Source organism: Mustela putorius, unplaced genomic scaffold (assembly GCF_011764305.1).
Source record: "Mustela putorius furo isolate JIRA1106 unplaced genomic scaffold, ASM1176430v1.1 tig00003914_pilon_pilon_pilon, whole genome shotgun sequence".
Classification (NCBI taxonomy): domain Eukaryota; kingdom Metazoa; phylum Chordata; class Mammalia; order Carnivora; family Mustelidae; genus Mustela; species Mustela putorius.
In genome coordinates, this window is record NW_025422061.1 from 3,181,445 (window position 1) to 3,203,716 (window position 22,272).

Below are 22,272 nucleotides of genomic sequence, written 5' to 3' on the forward strand. Positions count from 1 at the left end.
ATGATGGCAAAGCTTGTCATTTTGTAGCTTACAAAATAATTTTTCCTTTCCTTTTGGATGGGTATCTTCAGTTTTCTGGAATGGTCTTCATCTTTGCTGTTCTTTGTCTTCATCTTGTCTGTTCAGGCTGCTGTAACAAAAACACCATGGTCTGGGTGACTCAAACAACAAACATGACTCACAGTTCTGGAGGCTGGAGGCCCAATATCAAGGTGCCTGTAGATCATTTCCTTCCTGGCTTTCAAATAGCCACCTTATTGTTGTGTCTTCACATGACAATAGTGGCAAGGGAACTCTTTGGGGTCTGTTTTATCAGGGCACTAATTCCATCATGAAGACTCCACCCTGATGATGTAATTACTTCTTAAAGTCTGCACTCTTACCATCACAATGAAGGTTAAGATTTCAACATATGATTTCAATATGACACAAACATTTGGCTTGTAATAGCTAATAATCTTGCACATTAATTAAGGACTATCTGATGAAATTATTCTCAGCTGGAAATAAAGTTCTTACTAGAAGCCTTGTCCTGTTTTTTGTTTGTTTGTTTGTTTGTTTATTTGTTGTTTTTTTTTTTAAATTCATCCATCTTGGGATTTATTCCCCTCTTTGTCTTGCATATTCAGGTTTTTTTTTTTTTTTTTTTTAATTACGATTCATCCCTGACTGCCAAGATGGAAGCCAGTATGTAGATAAATACTTCTGTTTTCTTTTGACTACCTGCTGGTGCTACTTTCTATGTTTCTATTTTTTCTGATTCTAAAACATCTTGGAACTTATGAACATGTTATTGTTAAGAATTCCTTCAGGAAGGAATGTGACTGCATGAAATGTTGTTAAGTCAAGGTTTTGTTGAAGGCCTAGCATAAGTGGCTTTCTGTGTACTGTATACCCACCTCTGAGCTTCTGTGCTAGAGGGATGCAGCTCTCTCCTAAAACCCTCATGTTCTGTTGGGTGAGAGAATATATTCAATTTGACCCAAATGCAGCACACCAAATTTCTTAGTCCCACTGAGTGTAATAAAAATCTAGAGCTCTAAACTCTGAGAGTCCCCTACCAGTGCAGAAGGAAGGGTGATACGGATAGAAGGGCCACAGAAGAGGGATGGCCCTATAAGGCTTAAATTCATGTCTCTTCCCACTAAACACTTGCTCTTTCAACTTAAGAGAAACATAGGATTCGGTAAACCTGATTTCTAGTCTGCAAAAGACACATAATAGTTACAGCTGCAGTGCTGCCTTACTCAGTTAATGTGAGAATCCAATAAGGCAACTCTTTGCAATGTTGTTGGAATTATCAGTGAAGGATAATTTGGGATGTATTTCTGGTAGGTGTGGTGGTAAAGAGCATGCATGGCAGAGGTAATATGTATAAGAAGGGAGAAGAATGTCTAAGATGGAAGAAGAATATGTAAGAAATCTGAATCCGTTTGCTTTTTCTGTCTGTTCCACCAATCCCAGGAGAGCAGCCACTGTGACTATTATTTGTCTCTCTTATGGGTTCAGAGACAGAGAGTCATGCTTTCCTCAGACTATATCCAAGAGGCTGGGTCCTGACCTTGAAGGAGAAGGATGCAGCTTTTTAAAAAAAAAAAAAATTTTTAAGATTTAATTTATTTGAGAGAAAGAGGGAGAGAGAGAGAGAAAGAGAGAGAGAGAGAGAGAGAACCAGTTTGGAGTGGGGGGCAGAGAGAGGGAGAAGCAGACTCTCCACTGAGCCTGACATGGGGCTTGATCACAGGACACTGGGACAACAATCTGAGCCAAAGGCAGATGCTTCACCAACTGAGCCACCCAAGTGCCCTAAGGATGCACTTTTTAGATGAGATGAGATTCCTGTGCTAAGATAGCTTTGCAGTGTTCAAGAAAGGCTGAACATTGAGGCCTCATTTCCTTGTTCCTTCTCCAGGTTGATGAATTCTGGCCTTACATCAGGTTGTTGTCCAGCTTTGTCATCAGTGCTCAGCACTAACCAGAAGCTCACACACCTTTACCTACGGGGCAATTCTCTTGGAGACACGGGAGTTAAGCTACTCTGTGAGGGCCTCTTGCACCCCAACTGTAAGCTTCAGATATTGGAGTAAGTCCCTTAGCTAATTATAGTGATGGGGATGCATAATGGCTAAGGTGGGGGGAATGATGGTGGGATGATTTTTATCTGAGAAGTGATGGTGATCTCCTAAGATTTGGCTTATTGCAGGATCATGGGACTGGGAGGAGTTCTATTTCTTGGTGGTATAAAGGTAAAAACTGGATTTCATCACAAAAGAATGGGGCAATATGGCACTTGTGTTTAAGGGAAATTTGGAGAGAGCCATAGAATTTTGGAAAAATCAGTTCAAAAACGATTACTGATTGGATCTGCACAATCCAGGAGACTGGAAAAAATGCCTTCATCTGAAAAAGGGAGAAGGATAACCACAGACACATAAAATTGTTCCAAATTCATTAATCCTGTGCTTTTTGTGCATTTGAAACATTGCAGGCTGAGATCTGGGGGGTCTAGGAGGATAGTTAAGGGGACATTTTCCTTAAATCACCATCTTTCTTGCAGATTAGATGGCTGTAGCCTCACCTCACACTGTTGCTGGGATCTTTCCACACTTCTGACCTCCAATAGGAGCCTGCGGGAATTGAGCCTGGGCAGTAATGACCTGGGTGATCTAGGGGTCATGCTGCTCTGTGAAGTGTTAAAACAGCAGGGCTGCCTCCTAAAAAGCCTGAAGTAAGTATGCTTTGAACATATTTATATGGCAGTGTTCAGAGTACTAAGGACAAGTTGATGAGTTATCAAAACCCAGGATGTCTTCATTTGTATTCAAAGAGTGAGGTTGGGTCTGTGTCTATTGTTGCAGACTTTTTTATGATTCACAAACCACATATTTAACTTCATCCAGACAGTTAGAATAATTAAGGTTCAGTTGGGTGTCAAAAGAGTTTCCATTTATATTCCTGAAAGAAATCCAAGTCCCAGTGAAAGTGGCCAAATAAAATTATATGACCCTGAAAGGGACCAAAGGTACTTCGTAGACCTAGAGCAGTCCATGGTTCCTCTTAATTGCAAAGGTCTTTGCACAGTGGGGGTATTCTTAGAATTTGAAAATGAGAAAAGAAAGTTCCAGAAATGTCAAGATAGAAATTCCATAAGCCAGTTTATGTGCATTGTGTTGTGTTTCATTACTGGTGATACCACTGGTATTCATTACCTCTCCAGTAAGAGCTTCCTAGTGAGTCCTGTACCTTTGTCAACCCTGATAATCACGTTCTTGCCAGAAGAACTTTCCCTCACTTGGCTTTAGGGGCCACACCTTCTCCACACTGGATTTTTTTCTCCTTCATTTGCTATTTCTGCTCAGTCTCCTTTTGTGGATTCTCTTTATCATCCTGACCTGCACATGCTGAAACACCAGGACTCAATCATTGAGCTATTTTTTTTTCTTTATACTTTATCCCATGTTGATATCATCCAGTGTTCTGGCTTTACCATATATATGCTGTGCCAGCCAATTTATACCTGCATGAATTCTATGTCAAAATGTTAGTCTGACCTTTCCATTTTATGTCTAATAAATGTGCTAAACTTTACATGTTCAAATCCAAACCTATATTGGCCCCTCTTCTGCCTCTTCCTTATCTCAAGTCAATGGTTACTCAGTGAGAATTGCTCAAGCCAAACACAAACAAAACAATGCCACAAAAACAACAAAAAACCCCATCACTCTAGGTCAACTTTCTTATATGCACATTAGCTCATTGGCATGTCCTGTTTGTTTTGCTTCCATATCATGCCAGCTTCATGACTCCTACCCTAGTTCAAGCCACTGTCCCCCTTGTCTGAATTGTTCCAATGGCACCTTCCAGGCTACTCTGCATCTATTAGTATACTGACCATGGCAGATGGAGGGTGCAGCTAAAACAGGAGCAAGTGATTATATCATTCCTACCCATGTGCTCTAGTGACTCCCTATCACATTGAAAGTAACATCCACAAATCCATGGAAATGCCTAAGGCCTCCTTTGATCCCCCTCTGCTCTTTCTGCAAATTCATTGTCTCCTAATCCATGTTCCTTCTGCTCCACACACACTGATTTTGCAGTTTTCCAAAAATATGGTCACCTCCATAACTTGGCATTTCCTGTTCCCTCTGCCTGAACCTCTCTCCCCTTTGATATCCATGTGTCTTGTTCCCATGTATCCTTAAATTCTCTGCTTCAAGGTCTTCTTCTGTGTCTGTCTCTGACCATCCTACTGAAAATAACAGTCCAGCATATTCCCCCCTTTTCTGCTTATTTTCCTCCACAGTGTGATCACCATCATACATACCTGCTACATCACTTTCTTGCTTATTTGTTATCTATATCTTACTCAAATAATATAAATTCTATTAGTCCTGGGCTTCTGTTCTAGTTCATGACCTCAAGGCTGAGAACCAGTTGGAATGCAGGCTCAAATAAACAGAAGTGTGCATCCTTATGTAGAGATAGTGGAACACAGGTACTGCAGGAAAAGCCAACATTCTAAGAGTGAAGAGAAATAGAATGAAAAAGGGAAGGGTAGGCCAGGATGAAGCTGAGAAAATGCTGTATCTGAAGTCACTGACCTAGCCCTGAGGGACACTCTGCAGATGAGGGATAGGCTTCAAACTGACTAAGGAACCTCTGGATACAATCAACCTGTCTCATTAGCTCAGGGTGCCTTAAACAACAGATATTTATTGCTCACAGTTTTGAATATGGGAAGTCTAAGATCACAGTGCCAACCAATTCAGGTTCTGGTGAGAGTTTTCTTCCAGGCTTGCAGATGGCTGTCTTTTACCCATGTACTTATGTGGAAGAGAGAGACAGAGACAGAGACACTGTGTGCCCTCACATCTCTTACCTTAGGGGAATGATCTCATTGTGATGACCCACTCCCATGACCTCATATAACCTTAACTATATCTTAAATGTCCCATTTCAAATACCATCATATGAGGGATTAGGGCTTCTGTATAGGAATTTTGAAGAATCACAAACATTCAATCCATAACACAACCAAATAAAGATTGGTAAAAATGGTGCAGGACAAATGGTGTGATTTCTTAGCTAAGTTGCAAGGGAAACAAGAAAAAAAGAGACAAGAGGGAAGAAATTATATATCAAAGAAGACTTGAGAGGCATACAAAACAGTTGCAATGTGGGAGCTTTACTTGGCTCCTGATTAAATGAACCTAATATAAAAAATGTATCAGCTAATCGAGGAAATTTAAATGCTGACTGGACATATATTGATATTAAGGGATCAGTGTTAACTTTTTAAGTGTGATATTGGCATTGGTGGTTGTGTTTCTAAAAACCTTCATTTAGTGTCACATAGTGCAACATTTATAGATGCAAGCAATGCTGTTTGTAATAATCCATTGGGTGGGTGATAGATGAAACAAGATTGACCATGAGTTGTTTTTATTATTATTATTTTTTTATTTAATTTTTTATTTTTTATAAACATATATTTTTATCCCCAGGGGTACAGGTAACCATGAGTTATTTTTTTAATGTATTTTTTAAAAAGATTTTATTTACTTATTTGAGAGACAAAGATTGAGAGAGAGCAAGAGCATGAGCAGGGGAGGACGGTAGAGGGAGAATGAGAAGCAGACCCCTCACTGAGCAGGGAGCCTGATGACATGGTAGTCAATTCCAGGACCTTGGGATCATAACCTGAGCTGAAGGCAGATGCTTAACTGACTGAACTCCCCAGGCGTCCCTGGCAATGGGTTATTAATTGTCAAATTTGGGTAATAGGCATAGGGATTAACTCATTCTCTCTAAATTAACATGTTTAAATATTTCCAAACTTGAAGGTTAAAAATATAACATAAAAACAATAGGCATGAAGTGTAGCATTGGAGAGCTTAGAAGTATGTTAGGTTAAGGAAAGTAAGGAGATGAGTTTTTAAGGCAAAACTCTGAGAGTGCTCTCTGAAGAATATAACACAAGGCTGTGAATTTGTTCTTACAGGTTATGTGAAATGTATTTCAATTATGATACAAAATGTGCATTAGAAACACTTCAAGAAGAAAAGCCGGAGTTGACCATTGTCTTTGAGCCCTTTTGGTAGTGATAGATGCCGGCTACCAGATGCAAGCATTTTGGCTCCCTGTCATCCAGGTGTGGAGAAGTGAGAATGAGCACTCCCCCAACCAAGGTGAAGACCATCACTCCACGACTCCTCTGGTCCAGGGTGGGACAGCGAAATCTTGCCGATGGTGTGTTTTACAAGAGAAGCATCTCCTTTCCCCTGGCTTGAAGACACCAGGACAATGAAATCATCCAAATGAGGTGGTTCTCATTATAGAACCTTAGAGGATATGTTCCTGTTGGTGACCTCATATAACTAACTCATGTAATAAAGCACTTTTTCTGTTTTTCTCTTCTTACTCTCTCTAAATCTCCTTTCCCTCATACCCTTTTTACCCATCTTTGTTCTGTTTACTTTCACCCATATCATCATTATCACACACTCCTATCTTTCTGACTATAACAGAACTAGTAAACTATATGCTATGTTGCAGTTTTGTAGCAGCAACTTATTTATTTTTAATTTTTGTAACAGTTATATTTTCTAATAAAATAATTCATGTTTATTGTAGCTGGTTGAAAAGTGAGAAAATTTAAAACCTTTTTGTATTTATTGATTTAAATAGTCTTTCCCTTAATTAATTAATTTTATTTTAAAATTATTATTATTATGTGCAATGATAGTACATCATTAGTTTTTAATGAACAACGATTCATTAGTTGCATATAACACACAGTGCTCATCACAACATGTGCCCTCCTTAATACCCATCACCCAGCTACCCCATCCCCCATGTCCTCCCTTCTTTAACTCTCAGTTAGTTTCCTGGAGTCGAGTCTTTCATAGTTTGTCTCCCTCTCTGATTTCTTCCAATTCAGTTTTCCCTCCCTTCTCCTGTGCTTTTACTTAGTTTCCACATATGAGTGAAACCATCTGATAACTGTCTTTCTCTGCTTGACTTATTTCACTTAGCATAATTTCCTCCAGTTCTGTCCATGTTGATGTTAATGCTGGGTATTCATCCTTTCTGATGGCTGAGTAATACTTCATTGTATATATGAACCACATCTTCTTTATCCATTCATCTGTTGAAGGGCATCTTGTTTCCTCCCACAATTTGGGTATTGTGGACATTGCTGCTATGAATATTTGGATGTATGTACCCATTCTTTTCACTACATCTTTATCTTTTGGGTAAATACCTAGCAGTGTAATTACTGCATCCTAAGGTAATTCTATTATTAATAACCTGAGAAAACCTCCATACTGTTTTCCAGAGTGGCTGTACCAGCTTGCATTCTACCAACAGTGTAAGAGAGTTACCCTTTCTCTACATCCTCACCCACACTTGTTTCCTGTCTTTTTAATTTTTGCCATTCTAATGGGAGTAAGGTAATATCTCATTGTGGTTTTGATTTGTATTTCCCTGATGGCTAGTGATGTTGAACATTTTTTCATTTGTTTGTTAGCCATTTGTATGTCTTCTTTTTGGAGATATGTCTGTTCAACTCTTCTGCCCATTTATCCATTTATTGACTGGATTATTTATTTTTTGGGTGTTGAGTTTGAGAAGTTCTTTATAGATCTGGATACCAGTCTTTTATCCATAATATCATTTGCAATTATTTTTCCCATTCTGTGGATTGCCTCTTTGTTTTGTTGACTATTTCTTTTGATGTGCAAAAGCTTTTTATCTTGATGAAGTCCTAAGAGTTCATTTTTGCTTTTGTTTCCCTTGCCTTTATACATGTGTCTTGAAAGAGATCACTGTGACCAATGTTGAAGAGGTTACTTCTTATGTTCTCCTTTAGGACTTCGATAGATTCCTTTCTCATATTGAGGTCTTTCAACCATTTAGAGTTTACCTTTGTGTATGGTGTAAGTGAATGGTCCAAACTCATTCTTCTGCATGTGGCTGTTCAATTTTCCCAGCACCATTTATTGAAGAGCCTGTCTTTTTTTCCATTGGGTATTCTTTCCTGCTTTGTCAAAGATTAGTTGACCATAGTGATGAGGGTCCATTTCTGGGGTCTCTATTATGTTCCACTGATCTATGTGTCTGTTTGTGTGCTGATATCATGCTTTCTTGATGATCACAGCTTTGTAATATAGCTTGGAGTCAAGCACTGTAATACCTGTAGCTTTGGTTTTCTTTTTCAACAATCCCTGGTAAATTTGGGGTCTTTTTGGTTCCATATAAATTTCAGGATTGTTTATTCTAGCTCTGCAAAAAATGCCAGTGACATTTTGATAGGGATTTCACTGTACGTGTAGATTGTTCTTGGCAGCATAGACATTTAACAATGTTATTCTTCGAACCCAGTTTCAGTTTTTAGTTTGTATATTTCCAGGAAGGCATCCATTTCTTCCAGATTGCTTAATTTGTTCACATATAGTTGCTGGTAATAATTTCTTTTTTTTTTTTTTTTAATTTTTTATTTTTTATAAACATATATTTTTATCCCCAGGGGTACAGGTCTGTGAATCACCAGGTCCACACACTTCACAGCACTCACCAAATCACATACCCTCCCCAATGTCCATAATCCCAACCCCTTCTCCCAAACCCCCTCCCCCCGGCAACCCTCAGTTCGTTTTGTGAGATTAAGAGTCACTTATGGTTTGTCTCCCTCCCAATCCCATCTTGTTTCATTTATTCTTCTTCTACCCACTTAAACCTCCATGTTGCATCACCACTTCCTCATATCAGGGAGATCATATGATAGTTGTCTTTCTCTGCTTGACTTATTTCGCTAAGCATGATACGCTCTAGTTCCATCCATGTTGTTGCAAATGGCAAGATTTCATTTCTTTTGATGGCTGCATAGTATTCCATTGTGTATATATACCACATCTTCTTGATACATTCATCTGTTGATGGACATCTAGGTTCTTTCCATAGTTTGGCTATTGTGGACATTGCTGCTATAAACATTCGGGTGCATGTGTCCCTTTGGATCACTACATTTGTATCTTTAGGGTAAATACCCAATAGTGCAATTGCTGGGTCATAGGGCAGTTCTATTTTCAACATTTTGAGGAACCTCCATGCTGTTTTCCAGAGTGGCTGCACCAGCTTGCATTCCCACCAACAGTGTAGGAGGGTTCCCCTTTCTCCGCATCCTCGCCAGCATCTGTCATTTCCTGACTTGTTGATTTTAGCCATTCTGACTGGTGTGAGGTGATATCTCATTGTGGTTTTGATTTGTATTTCCCTGATGCCGAGTGATATGGAGCACTTTTTCATGTGTCTGTTGGCCATCTGGATGTCTTCTTTGCAGAAATGTCTGTTCATGTCTTCTGCCCATTTCTTGATTGGATTATTTGTTCTTTGGGTGTTGAGTTTGCTAAGTTCTTTATAGATTCTGGACACAAGTCCTTTATCTGATATGTCGTTTGCAAATATCTTCTCCCATTCTGTCAGTTGTCTTTTGATTTTCTTAACTGTTTCCTTTGCTGTGCAAAAGCTTTTGATCTTGATGAAATCCCAGTAGTTCATTTTTTCCCTTGCTTCCCTTGCCTTTTGCGTTGTTCCTAGGAAGATGTTGCTGCGGCAGAGGTCGAAGAGGTTGCTGCCCGTGTTCTCCTCAAGGATTTTGATGGATTCCTTTCGCACATTGAGGTCCTTCATCCATTTTGAGTCTATTTTTGTGTGTGGTGTAAGGAAATGGTCCAATTTCATTTTTCTGCATGTGGCTGTCCAATTTTCCCAGCACCATTTATTGAAAAGGCTGTCTTTTATCCATTGGACATTCTTTCCTGCTTTGTCGAAGATTAGTTGACCATAGATTTGAGGGTCTATTTCTGGGCTCTCTATTCTGTTCCATTGACCTATGTGTCTGTTTTTGTGCCAGTACCATGCTGTCTTGATGATGACAGCTTTGTAATAGAGCTTGAAGTCCGGAATTGTGATGCCACCAACGTTGGCTTTCTTTTTTCAATATCCCTTTGGCTATTCGAGGTCTTTTCTGGTTCCATATAAATTTTTAGCATTATTTGTTCCATTTCTTTGAAAAAGATGGATGGTACTTTGATAGGAATTGCATTAAATGTGTAGATTGCTTTAGGTAGCATAGACATTTTCACAATATTTATTCTTCCAATCCAGGAGCATGGAACATTTTTCCATTTCTTTGTGTCTTCCTCAATTTCTTTCATGAGTACTTTATAGTTTTCTGAGTATAGATTCTGTGTCTCTTTGGTTAGGTTTATTCCTAGGTATCTTATGGTTTTGGATGCAATTGTAAATGGGATTGACTCCTTAATATCTCTTTCTTCTGTCCTGCTGTTGGTGTAGAGAAATGCAACTGATTTCTGTGCATTGATTTTATATCCTGACACTTTACTGAATTCCTGTATAAGTTCTAGCAGTTTTGGAGTGGAGTCTTTTGGGTTTTCCACATATAGTATCATATCATCTGCGAAGAGTGATAATTTGACTTCTTCTTTGCCGATTTGGATGCCTTTAATTTCCTTTTGTTGTCTGATTGCTGAGGCTAGGACCTCTAGTACTATGTTGAATAGCAGTGGTGATAATGGACATCCCTGCCGTGTTCCTGACCTTAGCGGAAAAGCTTTCAGTTTTTCTCCATTGAGAATGATATTTGCGGTGGGTTTTTTCATAGATGGCTTTGATGATATTGAGGTATGTGCCCTCTATTCCTACACTTTGAAGAGTTTTGATCAGGAAGGGATGTTGTACTTTGTCAAATGCTTTTTCAGCATCTATTGAGAGTATCATATGGTTCTTGTTCTTTCTTTTATTGATGTGTTGTATCACATTGACTGATTTGCGGATGTTGAACCAACCTTGCAGCCCTGGAATAAATCCCACTTGGTCGTGGTGAATAATCTTTTTAATGTACTGTTGAATCCTATTGGCTAGTATTTTGTTGAGTATTTTCGCATCTGTGTTCATCAAGGATATCGGTCTATAGCTCTCTTTTTTGGTGGGATCCTTGTCTGGTTTTGGGATCAAGGTGATGCTGGCCTCATAAAATGAGTTTGGAAGTTTTCCTTCCATTTCTATTTTTTGGAACAGTTTCAGGAGAATAGGAATTAGTTCTTCTTTAAATGTTTGGTAGAATTCCCCCGGGAAGCCGTCTGGCCCTGGGCTTTTGTTTGTTTGGAGATTTTTAATGACTGTTTCAATCTCCTTACTGGTTATGGGTCTGTTCAGGCTTTCTATTTCTTCCTGGTTCGGTTGTGGTAGTTTATATGTTTCTAGGAATGCATCCATTTCTTCCAGATTGTCGAATTTATTGCCGTAGAGTTGCTCATAGTATGTTCTTATAATAGTTTGTATTTCTTTGGTGTTAGTTGTGATCTCTCCTCTTTCATTCATGATTTTATTTATTTGGGTCCTTTCTCTTTCTTTTTGATAAGTCGGGCCAGGGGTTTATCAATTTTATTAATTCTTTCAAAGAACCAGCTCCTACTTTCGTTGATTTGTTCTATTGTTTTTTTGGTTTCTATTTCATTGATTTCTGCTCTGATCTTTATGATTTCTCTTCTCCTGCTGGGCTTAGGGTTTCTTTCTTGTTCTTTCTCCAGCTCCTTTAGGTGTAGGGTTAGGTTGTGTACCTGAGACCTTTCTTGTTTCTTGAGAAAGGCTTGTACCGCTATATATTTTCCTCTCAGGACTGCCTTTGTTGTGTCCCACAGATTTTGAACCGTTGTATTTTCATTATCATTTGTTTCCATGATTTTTTTCAATTCTTCTTTAATTTCCCGGTTGACCCATTCATTCTTTAGAAGGATACTGTTTAGTCTCCATGTATTTGGGTTCTTTCCAAACTTCCTTTTGTGGTTGAGTTCTAGCTTTAGAGCATTGTGGTCTGAAAATATGCAGGGAATGATCCCAATCTTTTGATACCGGTTGAGTCCTGATTTAGGACCGAGGATGTGATCTATTCTGGAGAATGTTCCATGTGCACTAGAGAAGAATGTGTATTCTGTTGCTTTGGGATGAAATATTCTGAATATATCTGTGATGTCCATCTGGTCCAGTGTGTCGTTTAAGGCCTTTATTTCCTTGCTGATCTTTTGCTTGGATGACCTGTCCATTTCAGTGAGGGGAGTGTTAAAGTCCCCTACTATTATTGTATTATGGTTGATGTGTTTCTTTGATTTTGTTATTAATTGGTTTATATAGTTGGCTGCTCCCACATTGGGGGCATAGATATTTAAAATTGTTAAATCTTCTTGTTGGACAGACCCTTTGAGTATGATATAGTGTCCTTCCTCATCTCTTATTATAGTCTTAGGCTTAAAATCTAATTGATCTGATATAAGGATTGCCACTCCTGCTTTCTTCTGATGTCCATTAGCATGGTAAATTCTTTTCCACCCCCTCACTTTAAATCTGGAGGTGTCTTCGGGCTTAAAATGTGTTTCTTGGAGGCAACATATAGATGGGTTTTGTTTTTTTATCCATTCTGATACCCTGTGTCTTTTGACAGGGGCATTTAGCCCATTCACATTCAGGGTAACTATTGAGAGATATGAATTTAGTGCCATTGTATTGCCTGTAGGGTGACTGTTACTGTATATGGTCTCTGTTCCTTTCTGATCTACCACTTGTAGGCTCTCTCTTTGCTTAGAGGACCCCTTTCAAGATTTCCTGTAGAGCTGGTTTGGTATTTGCAAATTCTATCAGTTGTTGTTTGTCCTGGAAGCTTTTAATCTCTCCTTCTATTTTCAATGATAGCCTAGCTGGATATAGTATTCTTGGCTGCATGTTTTTCTCGTTTAGTGCTCTGAAAATATCATGCCAGCTCTTTCTGGCCTGCCAGGTCTCTGTGGATAAGTCAGCTGCCAATCTAATATTTTTTACCATTGTATGTTACAGACTTCTTTTCCCGGGCTGCTTTCAGGATTTTCTCTTTGTCATTGAGACTTGTAAATTTTACTATTAGGTGACGGGGGGTGTGGGGCCTATTCTTATTGATTTTGAGGGGCATTCTCTGAACCTCCTGAATTTTGATGCTCGTTCCCTTTGCCATATTGGGGAAATTCTCCCCAATAATTCTCTCCAGTATACCTTCTGCTCCCCTCTCTCTTTCTTCTTCTTCTGGAATCCCAATTATTCTAATGTTGTTTCGTCTTATGGTGTCACTTATCTCTCGAATTCTCCCCTCGTGGTCCAGTAGCTGTTTGTCCCTCTTTTGCTCAGCTTCTTTATTCTCTGTCATTTGGTCTTCTATATCACTAATTCTTTCTTCTGCCTCATTTATCCTAGCAGTTAGAGCTTCCATTTTTGATTGCACCTCATTAATAGCTTTTTTGATTTCACCTTGGTTAGATTTTAGTTCTTTTATTTCTCCAGAAAGGGCTTTTATATCTCTCGAGAGGGTTTCTCTAATATCTTCCATGCCTTTTTCGAGCCCGGCTAGAACCTTGAGAATTGTCATTCTGAACTCTAGATCTGACATATTACCGATGTCTGTATTGATTAGGTCCCTAGCCTTCGGTACTGCCTCTTGTTCTTTTTTTTGTGTTGAATTTTTACGTCTTGTCATTTTGTCCAGATAAGAGTAAATGAAGGGGGAAGTAAAATACTAAAAGGGTGGCAACAACCCCAGGAAAATATGCTTTAACCAAATTAGAAGAGATCCAAAATCGTGAGTGGGGAGTAAGGGGATAAAAAGAGGTTCAAAAAGGAAGAAAGAAAAAAAAAAAAAAAAACAAAAAGAAAAAAAAAAAAAAAAAAAAAAAAAGAAAAGAAAAGAATTTTTAAAAAAAGAAAACACCTAAGAAAAATGTAAAAAAATATATATATATATATTAGATAAACTAGTAAAAAATCGTTAAAAAAGAAAAAGGTAACAGTTAAAAAAAAATTTTACCCGAAGGCGAGAAAAAAAAAAAAATGAAAAAGAAAAAATTAAATTAACTGCAAGACTAAAAAAAATCACAGGAAAAAAGCCATGAGTTCCGTGCTTGGCTTTCTCCTCCTCTGGAATTCTGCTGCTCTACTTGGTATTGAAACCGCACTCCTTGGTAGGTGAACTTGGTCTCGGCTGGATTTCTTGTTGATCTTCTGGGGGAGGGGCCTGTTGTAGTGATTCTCAAGTGTCTTTGCCCCAGGCGGAATTACACCGCCCTTACCCGGGGCCGGGGTGAGTAATCCGCTCGGGTTTGCTTTCAGGAGCTTTTGTTCCCTGAGCGCTTTCCCTAGAGTTCCAGAGGACGGGAATACAAATGGCGGCCTCCTGGTCTCCGGCCCGGAGGAGCCGAGAGCCCAGGGCCCCACTCCTCAGTGCGCCCTCAGAGAACAGCGCCCAGTTACTCCCGTCTGCCTGACCTCCGGCCGCGCTCCGAGCTCACCGAGCCTGCGACAGGTTCAAGGTAACACGGAGCTGCGAGCTTACTGTCAGCTCTGCCTCTGTAGCTGGCTTTCCCGTTCCAATACCCGCAAGCTCTGCGACACTCAGACACCCCCGATCCTTCTGTGACCCTGCGGGACCTGAGGCCACGCTGACCCCGCGTGGGCTTCGCCCCGGTTTAGCCTCTGGAGCGATGTCCCTCAGCGGAACAGACTTTTAAAAGTCCTGATTTTGTGCGCGGTTGCTCCGCCGCTTGCCGGGAGCCGGCCCCTCCCCCCGGGGTCTATCTTCCCGTCGCTTTGGATTCACTTCTCCGCCGGTCCTACCTTTCAGAAAGTGGTTGTTTTTCTGTTTCCAGAATTGCTGTTCTTCTTCTCTTCGATCTGCCGATGGATTTTCAGGTGTTTGCAATCTTTAGATAAGCTATCTAGCTGATCTCCGGCTAGCTGAAGCAGTCTCAGCTTGCTACTTCTCCGCCATCTTCGCTGGTAATAATTTCTAATAATTGTTTCAATTCCTTGCTGTTAGTCATGATGTTTCCCCTTTCATTCATGATTTTATTAATTTGGGTCCTTTTTTTTTTCTTTTTTCCTGGATAAGTTTGGCCGGTGGTTTATTGATCTTATTCTTTCGTGGAACTAGCTTCTAGTTTCATTGATCTGTCTTACTGTTTTTTTTTTTTTTGGTTTCTATTTCATTGAACTCTGCTCTAATCTTTATTATTTCTCTTCTCCTGCTTGTCTTAGGTTTTGTTTGCTGTTCTTTCTCTTTTAGGTGTGGGGTTAGCTTGTGCCTTTGGGATTTTTCTACTTTATTGAGAGAGGGCTGGATGGCTATGTATTTCCCCTTAGGTCCACCTTTGCAGTATCCCATAGGTTTTGGACTGATGTGTTTTCATTCTCATTAGTTTCCATGAATTGTTTAAGTTCTCCTTTGATTCCTTGGTTGACCCATTCATTCTTTAGCATGATGCTCTTTAACTTCCAAATATTTGAATTTCTTCCAAATTTTTTCTTGTGATTGAGTTCAAGTTTCAAAACATTGTGGTCTGATAATATGCAGGGAATAATCACAATCTTTTGGTATCAGTTGAGACCTGATTTGTGACCCAGTATGTGGTGTATTCTGGAGAAAATTCCATGTGCACTGGAGAAGAATGAATATTCTTTTATTTTAGGGTGGAATTTTTGTATATATCTATGAAGTCCTTCTGGTCCAATGTGTCAATCAAAGCTCTTGTTTCTTTGTTGATCTGCTTAGATGATGTATCTGTTTTTGTGAGTGGAGTGTTTAGGTCTCCTACTATTAATGTATTACTATCAACGTGATTCTTTTTTTGGTTAACAGTTGACTAGTTGGCTACTCCCATGTTGGGGAATAGATATTTATAATTTTTAGATCTTCTTGTTGGAAAGACCCTTTCAGTATGATACAGTGTCCCTCCGCATCTCTTACTACAGTCTTTGGTTTAAAATCTAATTGTCTGATATGAGAATTACTACACCAGCTTTCTTTTGAGGTCCATTGGCCTGATAAATGGTTCTCCATCCCCCTACTTTCAATCTGGAAGTGTCTTTAGGTTCAAAATAAGTCTCTTGTAGACTATGTAGGGATGGGTCCTGTTTTTTTACCCAATTTGCAATCCTGTGTCATTTCATGGGGGCATTTAGGCCATTCATGTTGAGGGTAACCATCGACAGATAAGAATTTAGTGCCATCATATTGCCTGTAAAATCCCTATTTTTATAGATTATCTCTCTAAATTTCTGGTCCATATTACCTTTGGGATCTTTCTTCTTTTATAAAATCTCCCTTGATATTTCTTGCAGGACTGGCTTGGTGGCCATATATTCTTTCAGTTTCCGCCCATTCTGGAAACTCTTTATCTCTCCATCCATTCTGGATGACAGCCTTGCTGAATACAGTATTTTTGGCTGCATGTTCTTCTCATTTAGTACCCTGAATATGTCTTGTCAGCCCTTACTGGCTTTCCAGGTTTCTGTAGACATGTCTGATGTTATTCTGATGACCCTCCCTCCATATGTAAGAAATATATTTCCAAAGCTGCTCTCAGGACAGATTACATGGCTCTAAGATGTGAAAGTTTCATTATTATATGTCAGTGTTGCTTTATTTTTATCGATTTTAATTATTTTACTGATCTTGAGAGGGGTCCTCTCTGCCTTTTGGACACAATCACTTGTTTCCTACCCCAAGTTAAGTAAGCTCTCAGCTATGATTTGATCAAATATATCTTCTAGTCCTCTCTTTCTCTCCACCCCCTCAGTGATCCCAAGAATTCTGACATTGGAGCATTTCATGGCATCATTGATCTCTCTAGGTCTGTTCTCATGGGCTTCTAGCTGTTTATTGCTATCCTCCTCAGCTTCCTTCCTTTCTATCAGCTTAGCTTCTAGAATACCAATTTGTTCTGCCTCATTTACCCTGGTTGTTGGAGTATCCAGTTTAGACTGTATTCTATTCATAGCATTTTAAAGTTTGGCCTATTAGACCACATTTCTGCCCTCAGAGATTCTATATTATTGCTAATGCTTTTTTTTTTAAGGATTTTATTTATTTATTTGACACAGAGAGATCACTAGTAGGCAGAGAGGCAGGCAGAGAGAGAGAGAGAGGAGGAAGTAGGCTCCCTGCTGAGTAAAGCGCCTGATGTGGAATTCGATCCCAGGACCCTGAGATCATGACCTGAGCCAAAGGCAGAGGCTTAACCCAGTGAGCCACCCAGGCGCCCCAGGTTGCTAATGCTTTTATGAGGCCTAACTATTGACTTCATAATTGCTACCTTGAAGTCTATCTCTGATATCTTGCTTATATTCATATCTAGTAGTTCTGTGTCAGAGACCATTTTCTCTGGTTCTTTTCTTTGTTGGGAGTTCTTCCTCCTAGTCATTCTGTTGAGAAATGGTTGAAGGAATGTACAGAGTCCAAAATATCGACCATGACCCAAGCAAAATGCACCCCCACAAAAATCCAAAGTAGTCTAAAGCTACCACAGATACACCATTAAAGCAGATGATCTGAAACAATACAAAAAACAAAGATAAAAGAGAGAAAAAAAGAGAGGGGACAGGGAGAGAGATGATAACCTCGCCGAGTGGACACAGCAGGGTGATTTGCCTGTTTTTGCTTCATTTTTGGTCTCTGTGTCAGAAGACACTATATCCCAACATTGCAAAAAAACAGAACTTGCACATATATCAAGATAAAATTGAATAGAGTGAAAAATGGGCCACAAGGTAGGAGGTGTAGAGAAATGAATCCAAGGAGTATGTTTGGGGTATAAGTCTATTATATATATATGAAAACAAAAGTTAAAAAGTGACTTAATACATAGTTTGGGAAATAAAAATCTATTTGAAATGACAGCAGGGTCAAAAAAAGAAAATAAGAAAAAAAAAAAACTAATAAAGAAATATAACATTTTAGCCTAAAGTATAATCAAGTTGGAAGGGAACACCTGGAGCTCCTTATATTATTTCCCCCTGGCACTGGAGTTTTACAGTGCTCTGGGAAATAAGCTTAAAAGCTTATTCATCTGTTCTTCTAGTCGGTCTTCTTAGGGAAAGGCCTGTTGCTTGGCTTCTCAGGTGTCTTAGCCTAGGTGGAGTTGCCCCACTTCTTGTCAGGGGGATGAACTTAATGTGAGCTGGTTGGCTGTATGGCTTTTGTTCCCTGGTATCTTTCTGCTTCTCTCTAGATGGTTAGAGCAAATGTGGCCATGCAGGAATCTCCAGCACAGAGTTTCAGTGTCCTGGTCCATGCCCCTTAACAAATCATCCAGGCTTTTGTTCCCTGGTATCTTTCTGCTTCTCTCTAGATGGTTAGAGCAAATGTGGCCATGCAGGAATCTCCAGCACAGAGTTTCAGTGTCCTGGTCCATGCCCCTTAACAAATCATCCAGGCTTTTGTTCCCTGGTATCTTTCTGCTTCTCTCTAGATGGTTAGAGCAAATGTGGCCATGCAGGAATCTCCAGCACAGAGTTTCAGTGTCCTGGTCCATGCCCCTTAACAAATCATCCTGTATCCACCTCTGCCTGTACCAAACTCCATAGACTCACACATCTTCTGTGGGAGGGCATGTTGTGTTGATTATCAAATAACTTTTCCCCAGATTGAATTGCTGCATCCTTGTCTGGAGGCCTGGCTAAGTAATCTGCTCTTGTTTGCTCTATGTGGCTTTTGTTCCCTGAAGTCTTTCTGTGCAGGTTTAGAGGATAAGAATGAGAATGGCGACCTCACAATTTCTGGGCCTGGAGCTGAAAGCTTGGGGCCCCACTCCTCAGTGAGCCCTCTGAGAAAAGTAGTCAATCACTCCTGTCTGCCTGGTCTCTGGCCACAATCTGTGCTCACCCAGCCTGTGACCGAGCATTTCTATCTCAGGGACGTGACCCTGTTTTGAGTTTCCAAACCCAGAAGCATCCTGTGGTGTGCTACTCACTATTACTCCTACAGGAAGAAGGGGGCTCTCCCTGGTTCTGCCACTTGTTGGGCCCCTGCTCCAGGAGTAGGGGCCAACAGTGCTGCAGATCACAGTCATGCCTGAGCTGAAATCCCACTCCTGGGCTCATTTTTTGGGCTGGCTTCCCCATTCTGATACTAGGGATCTCTGCTGCACAAGGTTTCCTGTGACCCTGAGAATCTGGGGACCACACTGTCCCAGCAAGTGTTCTACCTCCTGCTTGGCTGCCTGAGGGATGACCGTCAGAGAAGCAGACTCCTAAAAGTTCTGATTTTGTGCTCCTCTGCTCTATCATTTTCTAGAAGCTGACTGATGGAGGTTGCCTCCCCCTGGAGTTTATCTTCCCATATATCGTCTTGGATTCACTTTTCTGCACCTCCTACCTTATGGAAAATGATCGCTTGTCTTTTTGTATTTGTAGCTATTCTTTTCTCCAATCTCCAGCTGAGTATGCAGGTGTTCAGAATGATTTGATAGCTATCTAGCTGAATTCCTGGGGCCAGAAGAAATTAATGTTTCCTACTTCACCATCTTGGACTCCTCTTTCCCTTAATTTTAAAAGAAGGTGACTAGAAATCTTTTTACTTTAAACTACTGAATATAAATTAAATTGCTTTATGCATTAAAAAATCTCTTTGGCAAATGATTCACTTGTAATAAATGGGGGAAAAATCATCTTAACCCTAACTCTGCTGGTTGAAATTTCAGCTCTGATAGGACAGGAAGTTAAAAATCATGCAAAAGAAGGTTTTAGAATAGATGGAACCTATACTCATAAATGAATGCATAATGTAGAAAATGCCTTTTGCTTCTGCACAGCAAAGGAAATAGTCAACAAAACAAAGAGGCAACCCATGGAATGGGAGAAGATACTTGCAAATGTACAGTATAGACAAAGGCTGATATCCAGGATCTATAAAGAACTTCTCAAACTCAACACACACAAAACAGATACTCATGTCAAAAAATGGGCAGAAGATATGAAAAGACACTTCTCCGATCAAGACATACAAATGGCTATCAGACACATGAAAAAATGTTCATCATCACTAGCCATCAGGGAGATTCAAATTAACCACATTGAGATACCACCTTACACTAGTTAGAATGGCCCAAATTAGCAAGACAGGAAACAACACGTGTTGGGAGGATGTGGAGAAAGGGGAACCCTCTTACACTGTTGGTGGGAATGCAAGTTGGTGCAGCCTCTTTGGAGAACAGTGTGGAGATTCCTCAAGAAATTAAAAATAGAGCTTCCCTATGACCCCACAATTGCACTACTGGGCATTTACCCCACAAATACAGATGTAGTGAAAAGAAGGGCCATCTGTACCCCAATGTTTATAGCAGCAATGGCCATAGTCGCCAAACTGTGGAAAGAGCCAAGATGCCCTTCAATGGACAAATGCATAAGGAAAATGTGGTCCATATACACTATGTATGGAGTATTATGCCTCCATCAGAAAAGATGAATACCCAACTTTTGTAGCAACATGGACGGGACTGGAAGAGATTATGCTGGTTGAAATAAGTCAAGCAGAGAGAGAGTCAATTATCATATGGTTTCTCTTATTTGTGGAGCATAATAAATAACATGGAGGACATAGGGAGATGGAGAGGAGAAGGGAGTTGAGGGAAATTGGAAGGGGAGGTGAACCATGAGAGACTATGGACTCTGAAAAACAATCTGAGGCGTTTTAAGTGGTGGGGGGGTGGGAGGTTGGGGTACCAGGTAGTGGGTATTATGGAGGGCATGGATTGCATGGAACACTGGGAGTGGTGAAAAAAATAATGAATACTGCTATGCTGAAAATAAATAAATTTAATTAAAAAAATTAAAAATAGAGCTTCCCTATGACATTGCAATTGCACTACTGTGTATTTACCCCAAAGGTACAGATGTAGTGAAAAGAAGGGCCATCTGTACCCCAATGTTTATAGCAGCAATGGCCACAGTGGCCAAACTGTGGAAAGAACCAAGATGCCCTTCAACGGTTGAATGGATAAGGAAGATGTGGTCCATATACACTATGGAGTATTATGCCTCCATCAGAAAGGATGAATACCCAACTTTTGTAGCAACATGGATGGGACTGGAAGAGATTATGCTGGTTGAAATAAGTCAAGCAGAGAGAGAGTCAATTATTATATGGTTTCTCTTATTTGTGGAGCATAATAAATAACATGGAGGACATAGGGAGATGGAGAGGAGAAGGGAGTTGAGGGAAATTGGAAGGGGAAGTGAACCATGAGAGACTATGGACCTGAAAAAAAACCTGAGGGTTTTGAAGGGGTGAGGGGTGGGAGGTTGGGGGAGCCAGGTGGTGGGTATTATGGAGGGCACGTTTTGCATGGAGCATTGGGTGTGGTACAAAAACAATGAATTCTGTTACGTTGAAAAGAAATTAAAAAAAAAAGAAAAACAGCATTTTACAAAATTTAATGAAGCATATTATGTCTTCGCAGTCTTTTAAATTACAGACTCCTTTTTATAATTAAACTTTTTCTTATAAATTTAAAAAATGCCTTTTGCCTTCAATTATAAGAGCTTATCTTGGATTTATCTGATCTGAGGAGCAGTTCATCTGCCATACTTCATATTGATTAATTTCTCCTCTACACATGGGACAACCCTTGAACCACATGGGATTTTTCAGGATGGAAACACTGCTTCCTCTGTTAAATTAGTGATCCAGACTTCTGCTGCTCAAGCATGGCCTGTGGACTGTTGATATAAGGAACTTGTGCAATAATGTAAGTCAATCACATTACAAAATATGCTTTTTAGATAAGCTTTTTTTTTTCTTGGTAAGATTATATCAATAAAGGAAGAAGTATGTGATTTATATTCTGTTGCAAACTTTTTTCTTGTCTAGGACTAGCACTTGGATGTAACTCAGATGTAGGTTTTTATTTTTCACATGTTGGTGAAGGGAACTATTGCATACTGTCTCTCTGCTATATACACCTTGACATACTGAGTAAAATGTAATTAAAGCACATTTAATCTGGAAAGAGAAAAACTTCTGGGCACCATGAACTTACAACTGAATTAAGAGTTTACCTGTCAATCATCAGAGGAATATCTGAACAAATAAAGATGCCACAGTGTGACTATTAATTTGGAAAAATCCATGAGGCTTTCTTTACCAGTAAAACTAAAAAATGAGTAGTTTCTGGATAGAAGATTTACATACAAACATCAACAGCATGCAATTGTAAAACAAATAACTTTTCTCAACTATCATAGTCAAGATTGGATAAGGTATGAAGCAAATGGATGCAAAACTCTAAAAAGAGTATAAGTGAAGAGCAGGATACTTACACAGTTGGAAAGCATCTCTCCACAGTTGGGTAATCAGTTGCAAAAAAATAGTAACTGTATAAAGAACAGAAATTA

At 39.6% G+C, this 22,272-nt stretch overlaps 1 protein-coding gene across 15 annotated transcripts in view; it reads left to right on the top strand.

The window, feature by feature from the left end:
* Nucleotides 1-6,635, top strand: part of NLRP3 (NLR family pyrin domain containing 3) — a 44,299-nt gene extending 37,664 nt beyond the window's left edge. For 8 of the 15 annotated variants that reach the window (XM_045069227.1, XM_045069231.1, XM_045069232.1 and 5 more), the window contains 3 exons: nt 1,913-2,083; nt 2,558-2,728; nt 6,155-6,635. In XM_045069227.1, coding sequence (XP_044925162.1) covers nt 1,913-2,083; nt 2,558-2,728; nt 6,155-6,293 — 481 coding nt within the window. In that variant the 3' untranslated portion in view covers nt 6,294-6,635. Of the gene's footprint in view, nt 1-1,912; nt 2,084-2,557; nt 2,729-6,004 lie in introns of those variants that run through there. The other 7 variants (XM_013048935.2, XM_045069229.1, XM_004778431.3 and 4 more) reach the window with 4 other exon arrangements.
* Nucleotides 6,636-22,272: the final 15,637 nt, after the last annotated feature.